Source organism: Xiphias gladius, chromosome 17, assembly GCF_016859285.1.
Source record: "Xiphias gladius isolate SHS-SW01 ecotype Sanya breed wild chromosome 17, ASM1685928v1, whole genome shotgun sequence".
Classification (NCBI taxonomy): Eukaryota; Metazoa; Chordata; class Actinopteri; order Istiophoriformes; family Xiphiidae; genus Xiphias; species Xiphias gladius.
The window spans coordinates 8,025,313-8,043,476 of NC_053416.1; the positions used below are offsets into that span (position 1 = coordinate 8,025,313).

The 18,164-nt window shown below is 40.0% G+C and overlaps 2 protein-coding genes across 3 annotated transcripts in view; both read right to left on the bottom strand.

The window, feature by feature from the left end:
• nbeaa (neurobeachin a) overlaps positions 1 to 6,798 on the bottom strand; it is a 100,382-nt gene extending 93,584 nt beyond the window's left edge. The window contains exons 1-2 of the mRNA XM_040150227.1: positions 6,771 to 6,798; positions 6,326 to 6,370 (exon numbers count right to left, since the gene is read on the bottom strand). The gene's annotated coding sequence lies outside the window, so the exon portion shown is untranslated. The remainder of the gene's footprint in view (positions 1 to 6,325; positions 6,371 to 6,770) is intronic.
• A 3,756-nt stretch (positions 6,799 to 10,554) lies between these two features.
• The window catches only part of LOC120802754 (stAR-related lipid transfer protein 13-like), a 56,904-nt gene continuing 49,294 nt past the window's right edge, over positions 10,555 to 18,164 (bottom strand). For both annotated transcript variants that reach the window (XM_040150872.1, XM_040150871.1), the window contains 9 exons: positions 17,679 to 17,849; positions 16,902 to 17,061; positions 16,557 to 16,755; positions 15,832 to 16,045; positions 15,203 to 15,317; positions 14,181 to 14,432; positions 13,622 to 13,839; positions 12,808 to 12,984; positions 10,555 to 12,719 (listed from right to left, as the gene is read on the bottom strand). In XM_040150872.1, coding sequence (XP_040006806.1) covers positions 12,602 to 12,719; positions 12,808 to 12,984; positions 13,622 to 13,839; positions 14,181 to 14,432; positions 15,203 to 15,317; positions 15,832 to 16,045; positions 16,557 to 16,755; positions 16,902 to 17,061; positions 17,679 to 17,849 — 1,624 coding nt within the window. In that variant the 3' untranslated portion in view covers positions 10,555 to 12,601. The remainder of the gene's footprint in view (positions 12,720 to 12,807; positions 12,985 to 13,621; positions 13,840 to 14,180; positions 14,433 to 15,202; positions 15,318 to 15,831; positions 16,046 to 16,556; positions 16,756 to 16,901; positions 17,062 to 17,678; positions 17,850 to 18,164) is intronic.

Consider the following 18,164-nt stretch of genomic DNA (forward strand, 5'->3'; position numbering starts at 1 on the left):
TTAATAGTTCGTGGCTCTAGAGGTGTAAACGTGGAACACTGAAGAAGGGCTGAATACATAGATTAAAAAAGAAAAAAAAAAGCAGCGATAAATACTGGGGGGCATATTTTGGGTGCAGTGCAGGGGCAAGTCAGACTGAGTTCATGCGGTTTACAGAGCCTGGTTTCCAGACAGAGACTGTTTATATATTCAGAAGCCATCCATCTGTCCCACTTATCGCTGCCTCTAGTTTAACTCTGCTACTGTACCTTTGTTTCCTCATTAAGCATCACAGGACTGCTCTCCTGACACTCATCACTTCTTGTATGATTGTATGATTTTCTCACTTCCCCTCCTCTTTTTCCAGTGACTTCACCTCCCTTCTCCTTTTCTGCAGTTATTTTTCCCTTTTTGCACACACCTTCACTTTTTGCACACACCTTCTTACCTCATCACCTCTCTTCTTTATCCTCCTCGTGCCTTCTGTTTTACATTTACATTTCCTAAAGGCCCTAGTGTAGAATATATTACCCTGGAATTACACTGTATGTCTTTGCAGGGCACGAGGGCACTTTTGGCAAAATACTCCCTTCTATTTGCACTCCTTTGATTTGCTTCCTTTAGGCTGAAAATCAGCAGCACACATGCACATGTATATTTAAGCATATATGTGTGCAAGTTGCTTCCATGAATTCTGTCTGGATGATGCTACAATGTCCTGCGTGCTTAACTCTGTCGGGATATTGTTTCTTTTTAATTTTTTTAGGTCATGCACTCATTTCAGTTTCGTTGAGCATTGACAGGCCGGTCCAGCCGCAGTCTCTCATAAACACATACTCCCTCATGCACCTACAGTATCCTCTGGTGGCTGCACAGACCGTGGTTACTGGGCTCCGCTACCTGTATGCATACATAAGCCTGTTTCACACTCCATGTGTTCCTCCAACAGGACACATCTGCTGGGTAGGATTTCCATTAGCAATGAAGCTATAGAGGCTGATTCGTCTCTCTGTCTGTGCATGTCTGTTTGTGTGTGTGCATGTGTGTGTGTGTGTGTCTGAGTGTATTTTCATATAGGCAGTGATGGCAGTCTCTTTGATGTCTCGCTCCTTATTTTTCTTGAGATGCTGACTGTTGACATGGGTGACAAGGTGGGGGTGACATGGGAGTGATATTTTCTGTTTGTGTGTGTGTGTGTGCGCACGTGTGTGAGTGTCTTTCACACTTTGTGCACATGCATGTGCACACATGAGATCATTAAAGAAAATTTACAGATGAGCAGAGGCCATCTCTTTTTTTTTTTCCCTCAGACCAATCATCAGCACAAAGGAAATGAAGGAAACAATCACACACAGTCCGTCAACTGCACACTCGCAAACAAAGCTTGCATCTGCTACACACTTCCCTCACACGCAGAGAAGCAGTTTCTCAAACCAATCTTGCACACACTTGGGTTGGGGTTTGGGTTTGCGTGTGTGCGGCACACACGCACACGCACGCACACACACACAAACACGCACGCACGCACACACACACACAACAACAATGGCAGGCTCTCTCTTGCACACAAACACACTCCTCTTTGTTTTCAGACAAAGGCTTGCTTCTGCAGCTTTGTCATGATTCCACAAAAGACTACTTTAGCAGAAAGAGAGGTCTTAACCGGGATCTGGTTGGTGATTGGGTAAAAGCACCAACATTGTTCTCCTTCTCCTTCCGTCCCTTTCTCTCTCTCTCTCTCTCTCTCTCTCTCTCTCTCTGTCATCTCTCCTCCACCTCATCACTCTCTCTTTCTCCTCCCTCACCTCTAGTAGAGATGCAGTACTTGCGGGCAGGCAGTCATTTGCCTCTCTGCCCCAGTGTACCTTTGCAGAGATGTGTGGAGATAGTGCCGGTGTCTTGTGTGGGTTGATGATCAGAATGCTGGGGTTTCAGAGGGACCCGGGATTTGGTGAGGATCAGGCAGGGAGAGTGCAACAGAGGTGTCATCTGTCAGAAAGGGTTTCATCAGCGCATACTGGAGAAAGTACAGTTTGTTTCTTGGGGATTTTTTTCCTGTGTTTTTTTGTGGTTTGATTTTGTTTGACAAGGATCTGCTATCAACTGTTATCACTTGAATGACAATCTGATCTTTCAGACAAGGCCCTGACAAAAAAGACACCACAATTTTTAGGTGTTAAAGTAGCAGGATAGATTCAAGATGTTGCTTTGTCTATTCTGCTTCCCAAGCTCTGCCTGTGCTATCAGAGGCAACTGAAAAGCAGACTTGCAGATGTATAAAGGGCTGACCTCAGACAGTAATAGAGACACAGGTAATAACTTCCTGTTTTCACAGACGGATGTGAGTCATCATCAAGATGGCTGTGTGTGAGTGTGTGTTTGTCCACATCCATGTTTTTGTTTGTGTGTATCAGAGAAAGGGCGATGGAGATGGGAGATGGAAGGAAACTGATTACAGAGTTGGCACAACACAGCAACTTGCTGTCTCTTTCCATGTTGTTTGTCAATTAAGCAATTTCACATCACTTCTGTGAACATATCACATTTTTTTCCTCCAACATTTACTGAGAAGAAACTTTTGCATAAAAACTCTAATGAACTGAATGAGTTTAAAAGCGTGTCTTGTCATTAGTGTCATTAGTGACAGTGCCATTAGTGACAGTTTCTCAATTATTTTTCTCTGTTAATCATTGTTTTTCAAACAATGACAGTAGGACAGACATAACAATCTTGTTATGTAACAGTCTTCTAATCATATTGTTATGATGGTTCTAAACAAGGTAATCATTTATAATAGTTTATTTTCAGTCACATGTTCTCATCTTATTTTTGTATTGTTTCCCAAAACAAATGCAATACAGAAAAATCAATTTTAAAGAGTTATTTAGTGTCATATTCAGCCTTTTCTTCTAACAGTATAATGTCAGAGGGGTCCCAGTGCAGTTTCCTTTTGTTCGGGAATCTTCTGGACATTGCTGTCTATATATTAATGCAATCCTGAATAAAGCAATTCATTGTGCAGAATTCAAGAACATTACATTCTTGAGAAATTATAGAAACTTAACCTAAATTGGTTTGAAAAATGTGTAAAATTCTTTCCCTACTGGCTTTTTTTTTAAACTCATTTGCCAAAAATGAGACTTGGTAATAGACTAAAAGATTCTTCAGTCTACACTCCGAGGGCATTAGACCCGATTTTCTCAGTTGCTCCTTTGCTTAGATCCTCTGCAATCTTGGGACTAAATATTTTCAACAAGCAGGTCATATTCCCTGTCACATTCACTCAGTTACTCTAATACTGGTGGGATTGCAGAGGACAGTCCTCAAAGGAAACCACAAAGTAGCTTATTAAAGTTTTAAAGGTAAAAACGAGAGCCCTATGTATCAGCCTGAAGGAAAAAGTGAATGAGTTAAAAGAAATGTAATCCTGCTAAAATCTCATAACCTCAATATTGGTCATTGTCATGTTTTACGGATTACATGCTTCTATATGGGTTAAGAAGATTAGACAATCTTTGGTCTGACGAATCCCTTTCAAGACCCCTCTAAATGACCTAAGAACTGAGCAGCAATACAGGTTTAAAGAGTCATGTTCTGTCTGAATCAAGGAAAAATTTCCATTTTGGAGATAGTATTATTATATTAGTATTGCTAATATTTCAATAGCAAATATTTTTGAAACATATTCGTCTGTGTAAGCTATATCACAGTTCCTCATTTTCATAATCCATAAGGTGAGAGGCAGTGGTTTGTAGTAGCACTCCCTTCGGTCTGGAAGGCTGTCACCAGGGATGAAGGAGCCAGTACTTTGACGGAGGTCACAACCTGGGATCAAGGACTTGGCTCTTTGACTCGGCTGTAACACGGTGCTCCTGAACTGTGGTAGTGGCCATGACTAACCCAGCTCAGAGGAAACAGGCACTTTAGTTTGATGGAAAAGCTTACATACAGTATATCGCCCCGAAGGCTACTGCGTTTGTCTAATGTGCTTGTTAGCAACATGTGCACTCTTATTGTCACATGCTTGTTACAGGGCAATGGTCCAGTATGGCTTGATCTCTTCAACCCATAGACACTCAACCCCCTGATGAGTTAATTGTTATGTGGACAAGCATTATTCAAGTCCTTAGAACTTCATTAAAATTTCAAATCAAGATCTCGAGATTTCCAAAAATACCACGTCTGTCATGTTGAATTAATGGTGAATGTGTATAAACAGACGCACAACACAACCAGAATTTACTATGTGGGGGTTTGGCCATAAAATAAAACATGCTGAATTTAGACATTTTACTCAATACAAAAGTGTGATATAGCTTTAGATGAAGTGGAAAAAGATCCTACATTGTTGACATGTATGATTCAGTTGACCTTAACGATCAGTGTGAAAGACGTGGTAGTCTTAAAATGCCAGAATGAATGACCACCTTAGATGTTTCCTCAATACAATATCAAAGGCTTTTTTTGTAATTTTGGCTCTGCACACAACCACAGTGAATTTGAAATGAAGCCATCAAGATGAGGTTAATGTGTAGACTTTCCGCTTTAATTCAAGGGCACTAACAAAAATATCTCATAACCGTTTAGGAATTACAGCCATTTTTATACATGATCCTTCATTTTCAGAGGCTCAAATGTAATTGGACAAACCAAAATAATTATAAATATAAGGATTCTTTTTAATACTAGTTTGAACCCATGAACGTCACTAAATACTGAGTTTCCTCCCTTGAGATGCTTTGCCAGGCCTTTACTGCAGCTGCATTCAGTTGCTGCTTGTTTGTGGGTCTTTCTGCCCTCAGTTTTGTCTAAAACATGCTCAGTTGGGTTGAGGTCAGGTGACTGACTTGGCCATTAAAGAATATTCTATTTCTTTGCCTTGAGAAGCTCTTGGGTTGCTTTCTCAGTATGTTTTGGGTCATTATCCTTCTGTACTGTTCAGCACCGTCCTATCAGTTCTGAAGCATTTGACGGAATCTGAGCAGATAGTAGACTTCAGAATTCATCCTGCTACTTCTATCAGCAGTCACATCATCAGTAAACACCAGTGACACAGTTCCATTGGCAGCAGTACATGCCCATGCCATAACACTGCCTCCACCATGTTTGACAGATGATGTGGTATGCTTTAGATCATGAGCCGTTCCTTTCCTTCTACATACTCTTCTATTCCCATCATTCTGGTACAAGTTAATCTTGGCTCATCTGTCCAAAGAATCTTGTTCCAGGACTGGGTAGGCTTTTTTTGATGTTCTCTGGCTAAGTCTAATCTGGCCTTTCTGTTCTTGAGTGTTACCAGTGGTTTGTGGTAAACCCTGTGTATTTACATTCATGAAGGCGCCTCTTGATTGCAGACTCTGACAGTGATACACCTACCTCCTCCAGAGGGTTCTTGACCTGGCTGGATGTTGTGAAGGGTTTTTCTTCACCAAGGAAAGAATTCTGCGATCATGCACTTTACTTGTCTTCCGTGGTCTTTCAGGCTGTTTGGTTCACCAGTGCATTTCTTCTTTGTAAGAATGTACCAAATTGTTGATTTGGCCACTCCTAAAGGTTCTGCCATCTGTCTGATAGGTTTATTTTGTTTTCCAGCCTAATGATGACCTCCTAAATTTGTATTGACACCTCTTTGGACCACATATTGAACTTTCCATGAACAGCTACCAAATGGAAATTCAGCACTTGACATGACCTCCAGACTTTTTGTCTGCTTATAATGTAATGAAGTCATGGGGTATCAGGCCACTTCTGGCCAGGAAACTAATTGTCACTAACTTGTCCAACTATTTTTAGACTCTGAAAATGAGGGACAATGTACTGTATAAAAATAGCAGTAATTGCTAAACGGTTAATGCAATATTTTTGTTAAACCCCTTGAATTAAAGCTGAAAGACTACACTTCAATCGTATCTTGTTGGCTTCGTTTCAAATCCATTGTGGTGGTGTACAGAGGTAAAATTACAAAAATTGTGTCACTGTCCAAATACTTACGTAGCTAACTGTATACTGGGCTGACTCCAGCACTATCAGATATTTCAGTATTTGGTTTGGTAACACATGAAAGGAGAATAATGCATTGTGATATTTTGCGTAATTTATATGATAATTTATTTTAGCGTACAAAATACACTATTATAAATATAGTTTTTTGAATATCAAATTTAGTAAATTATTCCTATCCCTGAGACCAGACTAAAACAGCAACACTCTCTGCTCTAGCCCAAGTTTTTGCCTCTCATGTATTACCATTACTTTACGTTACAGGCACAGACCTAAGCATCTGAATTTTGGAAATGACTACCTGGCAATCTTTGGAAAAGCAGGAAGGTCGTTTAGCAACACTTACCGCTGCTGTGAAGGTATCTCTGGAATCCTCATAGACTCTTCTCTTCTAGTTTGCATAAGAAAAACAACACAAAAAAGATATTTTAAACCTTATTTCTAAATCCAAACAAAGATGTTAGCAAGAACTGACATATAAAAATAAAAATTTTTATCAGTTATAATGGTATGTATTGATGTTGCTTTCCAGTGTTTTGTATCTTTATACAAAATAATCTGTCAGTGTTTTTCCTTGTTTTACAAAAAGAGCAAGGACATACAGTATATCATTTCCAGCTAACTGCATTAGGAAAGACAGTTGCAACTTGGGAAATGGGTTACAAATCTTCTTTTTTTTTTCTATGCAACACCAGGGATACTTTTCTTCTAACCATCCAGACGGTTAGAAGAGTCTTTGAAGTTTCTGGAGATACTTGCAGAACAGCAGTAAGTGTTGTTAAACAACCTACCCGGTTTCTCACAGATCACTGGGTAATGATTTTTCAGAAAATCGTATGCTTAGCTCTGTGACATGAGAGGTGCTATCTCTGTTCTTGAATGCTTGTACCATTAACAAGCTTAAGTGTTTGCAGGTGAGGTACCTGGGCCACAGAACCCGAGAAGGGGTTTGAATTTTGTTTGAACATCCAATAGACTTTTTTCACAGCACGCTGACTTGTCAAAAACAGGTGTGAGGGATAACATAAATAATGGCTGGATTTCTTTTAGCTGGTCCCTTTCCAGAGTCCTCATATTGTGCATGTTGGTTCACTGATAATGTTTACTTATGTTCTTAGTTGTACTTGTGCTTTCACTGCCATGATGAGTCAAAATGTCTGTCCTTTCTACTGTGAAAAACACATTATGAGGTGCTAACAAAATCGGTGAATTTATGTGGCCACCTTTGCCAGTGCATGAACTCCTTTAACAGCTCCAACCAAAAAAAAATAACACGAGCAATATTTTTGCCCTTGTTAATAGGATTACACTGGTGCTATAGGGAAAAAAAACACATTATACTTTGCATAATAATGGAATTGATAATTTACTGAACTCCAATTATTAGTTAACACTTCTATAGTGGTGTTTTCATGTTCATGCTCAATTTCTTTTTCCCTGGAAGTAACAAATATGTTCAAGGACCTTGGCCAAGTACGTCTGAAATTCTGCAAACCTAATCCTTTCTGTGTAACACATCTGTTATGACATTTGTGCCTATTATGGTACAAAATTTGGTCAGGACTGTTTTTTTTAACTACCAGATGAAACTCCAGCTGCACCTGCAAACTGCACCTCCTGAATTGACAGATTTTTTGAAAAAAAAAAAAAAAAATCCCTTCTTTTGAAGTTTTTAACAAATGGTTCACTAATTGCTGCCATCAATTGCGCAAATTTTTGGTAATAGCATGCCGATACCAGACCATACACTCAAGCATACTGTAGACACATCTGCCAACCTAGTCTCATCAATAATTCATCCATTGTATAATTTATTCATTAATGACCTTATCATGGTTGTCTGAAAGAAGACAGTGGATTAGCCAGTCTCAGAGCAGATACATTTATTTTCCCCCTGTCTTTCTCTCTCCCTGCTCAGCTTTCATAATAGGAACGTGGTGCAGATGTAGAGCAACAACGGTAAAAATCCGAAGTCAATCACTGCAAATGTCAGCTGAGCTCTTCAGATGGTGTGAATGATGTTGATTTCTTTAATGAGAGGGGAGAGAGTTCTTCAAATCCTATTATTTTGGACTGTTAACTGGGCAGTTACATAAGTGAGGCTGGGTTAGATTAGCCATCCCTCCTACAATATTTTTTTTTCTATGTGTGATGGAACATAGGGCAAATTAAAGGAAAGCAAGACAAAATCTGATTAGTTTTGTTATATCTATAGTGAATTCATCAACTATTTTATTTTAAGGCTTAATGATCTATGATCAAGTTTTTAAAAAAGTATACTCTAGTATATTTTCTATTATATTTTTAGTATATATATTTTTTTAAAAGAATATGTATTTAGTAAGTATAGTACATATGCTTTTTTTCAGGCCCTTTCAGGCACTTTTCTGCATTCAGAAATCACACACTAAAGCACTATCAAATTTATTTATTATAAGTATATTTATGATATGATAATATGTTTACTTTTGGTGCTTTTTTGAGTTACATTTGGTTACCAAACTATTTATTATCAAACTGCTATTTACTATTTAATGTGAATAGTCTAACAAAGACTAGAATTTTTTTCTTAACCAAATTATTGATTCAGTTTTACTTTTGTACAGTAACATGTATGCACACACATACAGTACAGAGACACAAATAACTAACAAACAGGGAAAATGAAAAACGGACAATAAAATATAGAAATTAAAGAAAAATATTGGTGATTCCCAACTTGTCCAGATATACGTTTCATACTTTATATGATGCTGAAAATGGCTGAGGGAGTCAGGGACGGAGGAAGAGATGTGAAGAGAGTCCAAATGTGTACTCTTTCTCAGAGTCATAATTCAGTCAGATCTGAAGATACCAGCATAATACACACATTTTTAGACACAGCGTGACTTACACATCCGGACGATATCATCTCCGATGTCCAACGCGGATAAACATCCATAAATCCTCTTGGAATTCACTGAAAAACACGCTCCCCATCACTCCAGAACTTGCCTGAGAATCGTCACGTTTTTAAGTTTTTGTTCCGTATCAGAGTACTACGCTGGTAGTTGTCAGCACATCCATTGACACATTGCAAACATGAACTGATGTTAGCTAATTCGGCATAACTTTTAATGGTGCAAGTTTTGTGAAATGTAAACAAACATATGCTAAAAATGTTGTATGGCATGTTGTAGCCCACAGCTAACGAACTCCATGGCAACTTTATACTTCCTGTTTACATCCATCAAAGCCCCCAAATTATGGGAACTGTAGTTCCAAAACTTTTCGCATGATTATACCCCAAAACGAAGTAAGGCAAAGAATAATAATTGCTAGAGTTACAAAATCCATTATTTATTTATTTATTTATTTATTTATTTCAACTTGTACCACTGTAAAAGTATTTTTAACACTACTGAGGCTAAGATGTACCCGGCCACATGGTTCTTATATTACGGGAACACTGACACTCTGTCTGTCCATTAATGTTTTTGCCCTGTGTTTAAAAATTGCGGACATACAGACAAAAAAAAAGAAAAAGTCAACAATTTAAAATTGCGCCATGGATATCAAGATTTCTTGGGCAGGGTTGGTTGCGGGACATGCGCTTCCTGTTTTCTCCGAAAGAGGTCACTCTCCAATTCTTTTTGCAGGGTCACCGTGTGTGAAAGAACAGCGACCATCGCGTCCAAGTCCCTCCGCATTTTCACCTGTACAGACTGAGAATCGGCACTGTCACGTCAAATTGCACTTTCCCTGGCATTGTGCGTGTCTGCATTGCCCCGCATCTGCTTAGTGTTGTGGCTGTGGCTCCAAGGAAAAAATACACTCAACCTCTCTGCAATAAAGTGGATCCAGTTGGGGGAAATCGATGCTTGATTCTCCTCCTCAGTAATCTTTTTTTTTTTTTTTTTTTTTTTTTGGATAGTGTAATTTGCAACATGGTGTTCCTCATTTGTCAGAGCCCGTGGAGAAGTGAAGCTAAAGTACTCCCACAGCGCAGAGGATCATTGACATTCAGGAGCTGTAACAGTGTGCCCTACATCCTAGATAAAATCACTGACATGTTAAATGAGGAAGAAGTTAAAGCAATGCTTCACTCATTGCTGTGTTGTTACGAGACTAAAAGACACAGTGGTTTACAGGGAGGCTGGGGAGAGCAGCGTCTGTATTCAAACACCTTCATTGTCCTCTGCCACAGTCCCCATCTAACACGGCTAAGTAGGTAAATGTGATTGAGTATTGATCCAAAACTGCGGTGATTTAGATTCCCCCATCCGTCCACTGAAAGGACACCGAGGGAACAGTAAAAATGTCCTTAAGGAGAACCCCCTGATGCCTTGATGACTCTTCATTCACTCAGTTATCTAAAAATATTTTCCATGGCATACTTTCCACATTCATTCATGACCTTCAGGCTCCAGTGGGGCAACAGCTCCACTCAATGGACAAAAGAGTACAGGACAAAGGAAAAATATAATTTGGGATACACAGTATTTACTTTGATTTTCTTGCTACTATGTGCCGTAATACTAAAGCAGTTTAATGTCAGACATTGAGGAACATTTCCAGCAACAGAAGACAGTGTTTTTGTTGAATTCTTAAGTTCTTTTATTCTCTTTAGAAACAACGGTTCTAGTTTCTGTCACTTTGTCAGAAATAACCAAGCATAAATCAGCTACTCAGCTTGATTTGGAGCCTCATCACACACAACCAAAGGGCTCATGTCAAAGTCACTCACTCAACCTTGTGTCTGCCTTTTTGTCTTTCTCATACACACATATTTACACACACATACACACACACACACACACACGCGCCACACAGTTCTCTAGGAAACAGCATCCACGCAGGATTTTGGTAGCACTGTTGAGATACTGTATCATAGCAACACCATAGCAACGCTGCCTACAGCTGAAACACAAAAAGCCAAGGCAGAACCATGGCAGAGCAAGCTCTAGTCTCCTATTGGTTTAGTAGGATGCTGTGTGTAGAAAGTTCACATTTCAGAATATCAATATGATAGGAAGACCCTGAAAAGCTATGAAGTTTGATCTGCTGGCACAGAAAGCGTCGTATACATACATATATTTATATATATATATATATATTTACAATACAGGCTGTACGTATATCTAAAATGCAGATACACAGGTACATCCATGCACACACCCACTCATGCAAAATTTCAAACATGCTTCCCAGAAGCAGTGAAATGGTCACATGTCTCAGACATTGTATAACATGACAGCAAACAAAGCAACAATGATACCATATACAGAGATATAATGACAACAATAACTTTAAAATAACATTTCATTTAGATAAGATTAACATTGAAAATAGTGACAGAGAATGAAATCAACAGTGATATCCAACACAATGTGTCCATAACGGGGTCAAAGCACATTTATGGAACCGATGAGTGTTTCCCCCTTTCTGCAATCCAGATCCCTCGTGCACTTGTTTTTCCTGAAACTAGTGCACTTTTCACAAAATAGTGCTGTCGTGTTATCATATTGCACTGGTCTTGGTCATTCCTATAGACAGGGATTTTTAGAGCATCGACGTTTTTGCATCTTTACAGTATCTGTAGAAGGCTCCACAATAATTAAGTGCATATTACAAATGTGGATATGTAAGTGGAAGTTAACAGCTTTGAAGATGTAGAATGGGTAAAAAAGCTGATGTAGGTCAGGGAGGTCCGGTTTGCATTACTTTATTAGTAGATTAATCAAGTAATATTTGTGGATAAGATGTAATCATCAGATATTGTCAATGTTGTTTGTGTGACTTTGCAATGATCGAATCAGATCAGGGTTTTTTCACGTCTATTCAATAAAACATCTCAGAAGAGATCTTGTTATGAACAGCTTCAATCAAAATGGTCATGTATATTCCACACAGGCCACATGGCACTTTAAAGAGATGGAGTTAAGATAGATTTCTCAAAATAATCAATACAAATACAGGTTGTATACTTTCAGTAAGAGTAACTTTCATGCCGACTTTGATCGTACATACTATTAAATCAGTTATAGTTATGTGCTTCAGTTTGGTAATCTATTACAGTAACAATTAAAGTGATATCAAATGGAGGCATTGCAGATTAAACATTACCCCCTAACGCTCATGATCAGGATCTAACCTGCCAATGCTGCCTGTTTCATTCTTTTTCATCTTTTTTTTGCAAGTTACTGGATTTGTAGATGGGGATTTTGAAGAATGACCCAGAGCAATAAATACTGAAAATACTCACTGTTCATACAACCCTACACTTCCAATAATGCACATGGTTAAGAGCCAATTATATGAAATATCATGAGCAATTTAAAGAAAATCAAATTAGCTGTTTCATATTTGGAAACCAACTTTTGCTCTATGGTACATGGAAAATAAATAAGTAGTGATATGTTGTTTAAGGATGCCTATGCAGAATTACTGGAATACATGACACTCTTCTCTGTGTGTGAATGACTGTAACTCAATACGGTATGGTACAGTAAAGCTCAGTGTGGCTCAGCAGCATGAAAAGACACCAAAGTCCATTGCCTGGATGATTCCCCTCCTGGGTCACTGGTTCTCAGGCCCAGCTGCTCTGGCAGCGTGACCCAAGATAAAGCTTGATTTCTGGGGTTCAGAGCTTGGCCTCAGTGCTCGCCTGATCTAGCAGGTGAAAAGAGGAGCGGATCCTCTGGGCCTCATTAACACACAGGTGACCAAATGCCTTGTTGTACCATTCTGGAGACCTTCCCCTGTAACAAGAATAGCAAATAATGCACATGAACGATTGCGATGTCGAGTAAAACCTTCACTATGAGAACACTTGAAGTCTGCCCACACCTGAGGTCCACTCTGGAGATATGTGTGAGCCTGGTCCTCCCCATCCCACAGGGCTCGAGGAGGTACTGTGACTCCAGCACAACCCCCCTCACCGCTCCCGTGCGTGGGCTGTCATCATATTCGACGGACACACACACCAGCGCACATGAGCCTTTGCACAGGTCTGTACGCCATGATCTTAGGGGGTGGAGAGACAAAAAGCTGTGAGCTGTGAGTTTAGGCAGACATTTAATGTAGGAATGTGATATACTGTTTGGTAACCTTTTGGTAACCTAACTGCAACTAGTAGTTATTTTCTTGATTAATCGATAACTTGTTGGTCTATACCAACATATAACATGAGAAAACAATGAAAAATGACCACCACAGTATCCCAGCCCACAAAGTGATGTCATTAAATGTCGTGTTTTGTCTGACAGACAATCCAGATTTACTATTGAATTTACTAATTCACTACAGTAAGACCAATGAAAGCAGCAGATTGTCACGTTTGAGAAACATCAGGCCTGGTGTTTTCGTTTGGAAAAATGACTTAGTCAATTAATTGATTCTCAAAACAGTTGCAGATTCATTTTCTTTCAGTCGACTAATAAGTTAATCAGCTAATTGTTGCAGCCCTTCTTTTTATACAGTATGGAGTTTTAGAATTGTTCCTGTATTTTAGGGAACATCTGAGCAGGTTGTTTTGATTTACTGACATTGTGTTTGCTCACGGCACCTGAAATGCTATCTACCGCTCAATAATGAATAATATTTCTTTAGATAACAACTTCTACACGCACAAAACATGCAAATTAAATTCACTAATCCTGACCTTAGTACCACATAGTCACAGCTGGGTTGAGGTGCCATGCTGCGGCAGGAGAACTGGTACACATCTGTCTGTTTGTCCAGCGTCTCCAGAACCTTCTCCTGCTCTAGTTCAGTCTGCCACAGGGGGCGCTCTTTCAGCAGCCGCTGCAGCACCTCACTGGGGGTTGCGGACACCTCCACACACACCCGCCACCGCCTGAGAGGGTTACCATCTCCTACCTTACACACAAACATATCGTGACTGTTAGATTTATCGTGACGGTGTGTACAAAAGAGCTCTGTTCCTTGTCTTATCATGTCTAATTCGAATGTGTATGTGGGTGCACAGAAATGTGTATAAGAAACAGAATTTTCTTTTGGCTCACTAAAGCTCTAGAGTTTAACAGTGCAGCCCTTGAGCTGTGCTTCCTGTGGAGGACTGACAATGTCCATGTAACGCAAAGTGTGAGTTAAACAAGCAGTGTAATAAGTGTGTTCCAGTGTTATACGTTTATAAAGATGCTGATATTCCCTGTTTTCTCAAAATCCCATGATAATCCAGAAATTCAACGACCATATACCTTTTTAAATGCCAGTTCTGTATGGTCATTAATTGAGCGGGACACCCAGCCTTTGCTCTTATCTTTGGCCTCTTTCAGCAGGTTCTGGACCAGGCTTTCTAGGTGTGCATGATAGGACCCTTCCTCATCCTCCTCTTCATCGTCCTCGTCCACCTCCTCCTCTTGAGCCTTGCACAGCTCGTCCAGCGGGGGCACCATCAGCTCAGCCTCCATGTAGGAGTTGCGAGACTGGGTCACCATCTCCTCTGGGATCTGGGGAAAAGCCGGAGGACGTGCATTGCACCACATCACATCAGCTCAGGCCTGAACACTACAGTGTCTAAAGCAGAAAATAAACTTTGACAAATAAAACAAAGTGCAATTTGACTGGGTCGTCCATTTAACATTGCAGCAATAGCATGTACACAGAGATGACAGAGATATAAAAATATGTCATACCAGCTTGTTGAGAAGTATTTTTCGGTACAAAAGTGAAAAAACATTTTAATATCCAGTTTCCTCTGCCTTTCAAATTTTGTCATCCTGTAAAAACCTTTAAACTCCAACACTGGTCAGTCTCACGTTTTTTCAAGTGTCCTCAGTGCAGTAACGGTACAGTACAGTGTCCTCTGTGGGTTAACAAGAGCCAGCTAGTCTTGCTTGTATGAAAACTCTTCAAACCACATTCAACTCGAAGACACATGGTAATCCAGCCTCTTTTTCTTTGTCTCTACGGAGGTTTTCACTGACAGCAGCAGTATATACTGTACATGCGGACAGTCTCAAGGTAATAATGATATACAGTTTTAGAAATGAGCTCATTATACACAATTATAGTTTGCCTGGATAATAACAACTCAGCAGGGGAAACATCACTCCGCATCACGGAGTAGGTTATTTTTGTCTGTTAATTTCATAAAGACGTGGTCATGCATTATTTCTTAGCCAACACAATGAATTATACAACTTCTGTCAGTAATGTATCATTTTTCGCTGTTATGGAAACAAGCAACTACAAACTGCTGTAAATCCTAAGTCCTGACCTGAAAAAGATGCTGGCACTCGGTGATCATGTGTGCCAGGCCCTGAGTGGCGGCCAGGTTCTCACTCAGGTCTTTCTGATCGGGACGGCCTGTGGTGTACTTCCTCTGGATTGACCTTGAGGGGTATAAATTATACAGAATATGGGAACATGGGAGAAGCTTGATATCGTCGTGGTGGGAAATTACATAGAGGCAAATAGGTAACCATAATAGTAATGACAGCAGCACTAATACTGACTGTCATTACTTATACTACTGCTATTACAAGTAGTATTACTACTGGGAACTAATGTAATAATAGCCACAATTAAAACAGGTATAAGAAAACAAAATAAGACGTGACGTGAAAATACAGGGCTGGTAAAGCCATTTACAAAGAAGTTCAAAGAAAACACCATTCTAAATCTGTGAAACCCCACAGAGCTGTTTTTTTTTTAGCTTAATAACTTGACAACAACAACTTGATTTTCATTTCGAATGGCAAAAACTATTTTTCCAAAATGAATCATAAACATTTCTTAATTGATCCAGTCCTTGCAGGCTGGTGTAGTTGGGTCAGCTGTTTATAATAATAATAGACTTTAATCACTGATGTAAGCATCAGGGCCTTCATCAGTTCAAATGTGCACCTTGGTGACAGCATCTCGTTCTTCAGTATGCTGAGGTGGAAGAGCGAAGGTCCCAGACAAACAGCCAGGTTCATCGGCGTCATCTGGTTCTCCTCCACCAAGGAAGTGACATCACGCAGGAAGTAGAGCAAGGTCTGCAGAACCTCCCTGTTTTCATCTGGCATCAACAAAATGGCCGCTCTGACGGCCTGCAACCTCTGTTCCTTTGGGACATCTACAGAAAAGAGGAATTGAGGCGGGATGATGGATCAGAGAAAAAGGTCACAGTTCCCAATACCCATATATATATATATATATATATATATATATATGTATATACTTATTTGTCGTTTTACTTCTTTGTATTTTTGATACATAAAATCATTCAAACAGTAAGTTACACAGTTAGTTGCAGCATTTTGGACATGATCAAAAAATATTGCTATGAAGGAAAATAAAAATATAAAACACTTTTTGTCAATCAGACATAGAGGCTATTTGTCAGTTTTGGTCTGTTTTGTACTTTCTGTACCTGCAATGTACACTGCTTGAAATTTCAACTTGTGAGCCTAACATCAGTTTATTAGCTGGCTGTACCAATTCACATCCAAATGATCTCCTTGGCCAGAGTGCCTAAGGGTACGCTGAGGCTGAGGCAGATGACGTCAGCTGTTTTGTGACAGCTTCAGTATTTTGTGCACACTGTGACAACATGTCACAGGATTCATAGCCCCAGGGCGACTTACACTGGTAAATATGCAGGAAGGTTTCCCCCAGTTTGCTTGTTAGCAGAGGCTCAGGCAAATCTCTGAAGAACTGTTTGACCATGTCGGCCACGTCATAAGCTGACTGGTCCTCGTAGCTCACAGAGTCAGGGGACAGCTCACACTGCTGCCTCAAAGCCTGAATACGAGACTTGACGCCTGATTTGCGGAACAATCCCACCTGAGAGAGGAACAACAGAGAGGAAAAAGCAAGGCATAAGCCTTTCTATCAGCTGCCTCATATTTGTAATGTAAATAACCAACATTAGCACTATGAGGAGAAAATGTACAGACTCTAATCCACTTTTATAAAACCTATTTTCTAACCTGGTCCAGACAGTGTGTTCTGAGGTGGCTGAGGGCCTGCTGTAAGCAAAGTGGGAGTGGAAAACCACAACGCTGGACATGGACAATGAGGGGAATGCCAAACACACTCTTCTCTTTGTAGTCTGGCACCTTGATGCGCTTCATAAACTTGGGCACAGACCTGGGAGCGATAGACAGAAAACAAATAGGGAAGTGTGTGGGAGAAAGAACGGTCTGTGCTTTCATTGTCTCTCTCTTCATGTAGACGGGGGGCAACAGATGTTCCCTCTTGGGGATGATAAAAATGAACAGGACTGGTTATTAACAACACAAGGATGTGCTTGTTAGCGAGTCACGGTGACTGGTGGTTTGCTGAGGAGAATCTAAAGCCGGTTTTTGACCAACACCGCCGCCTTTGATTTCCTAAGTGTTCACAGACCTGTGAAGTTTCAGTGTATTAGACGAAATAGATGGTGTGGTATTTTTCTTCTGTGTGTGAAGGTGTTGGTTGTGCATATGCATATGTTCATATTTTGTATATGAGAATAAAGAGAAAAAAATGATAAAAAAGAGACAGGTCTAAACCAGAGGTTTATAAAACTGTGTCAGACACTTTCCATGTCAAAGTGTTTGGCGTCACATCTTGCAAATTCCCTGAATGGTGAATTAATGCATAAAATATGAGCTAATAGCCACTTTGTAGAGAAGAGGAGAAAAACACATGGACAAACACACGATACAATCTATATCAGGCATTAAAGACCTTTTATGTGGCTGTGTGGCAGTGTGTATACCCACCATGTCCAGCCATGTTTATTAGACATAGAGTATTTCTCCATGATGGCAGTGAGGAGGAGCAAAGAGAACTTTTGCAGCAGGCTGAGCTGGCCCGCCGATTGGCTACTGATCTGCAGTGAAGATGCTGGCTGGTTGAGATGATCAGAGGTTCTGAAACTGGGCCATCGTAGACTGGGATGGGGAGAACATGAATTAATAAAGAACAAGAGACACAGAGTGATTCAGCTAATGTAAAAGCCTAACAGAAAAGACAACCATCATACTGTCCTCATACTGGCCTCATACCTGGAAGTCTAGCAAACTTCAGCAAAGAAAATGAAGGTGTACGATTAAATTATTACTTATTAACTGTCCATTGTAAACATTCCTCACAGTTTATAGACCGACTGCCTGGTTCAGCTCTGGCCTACCATATGCACTGTACCACAGTTTTCCTGTGCATTTGAGGGATTTTTACTGATATTTTGGGTGCTCCCACTCTGAGTT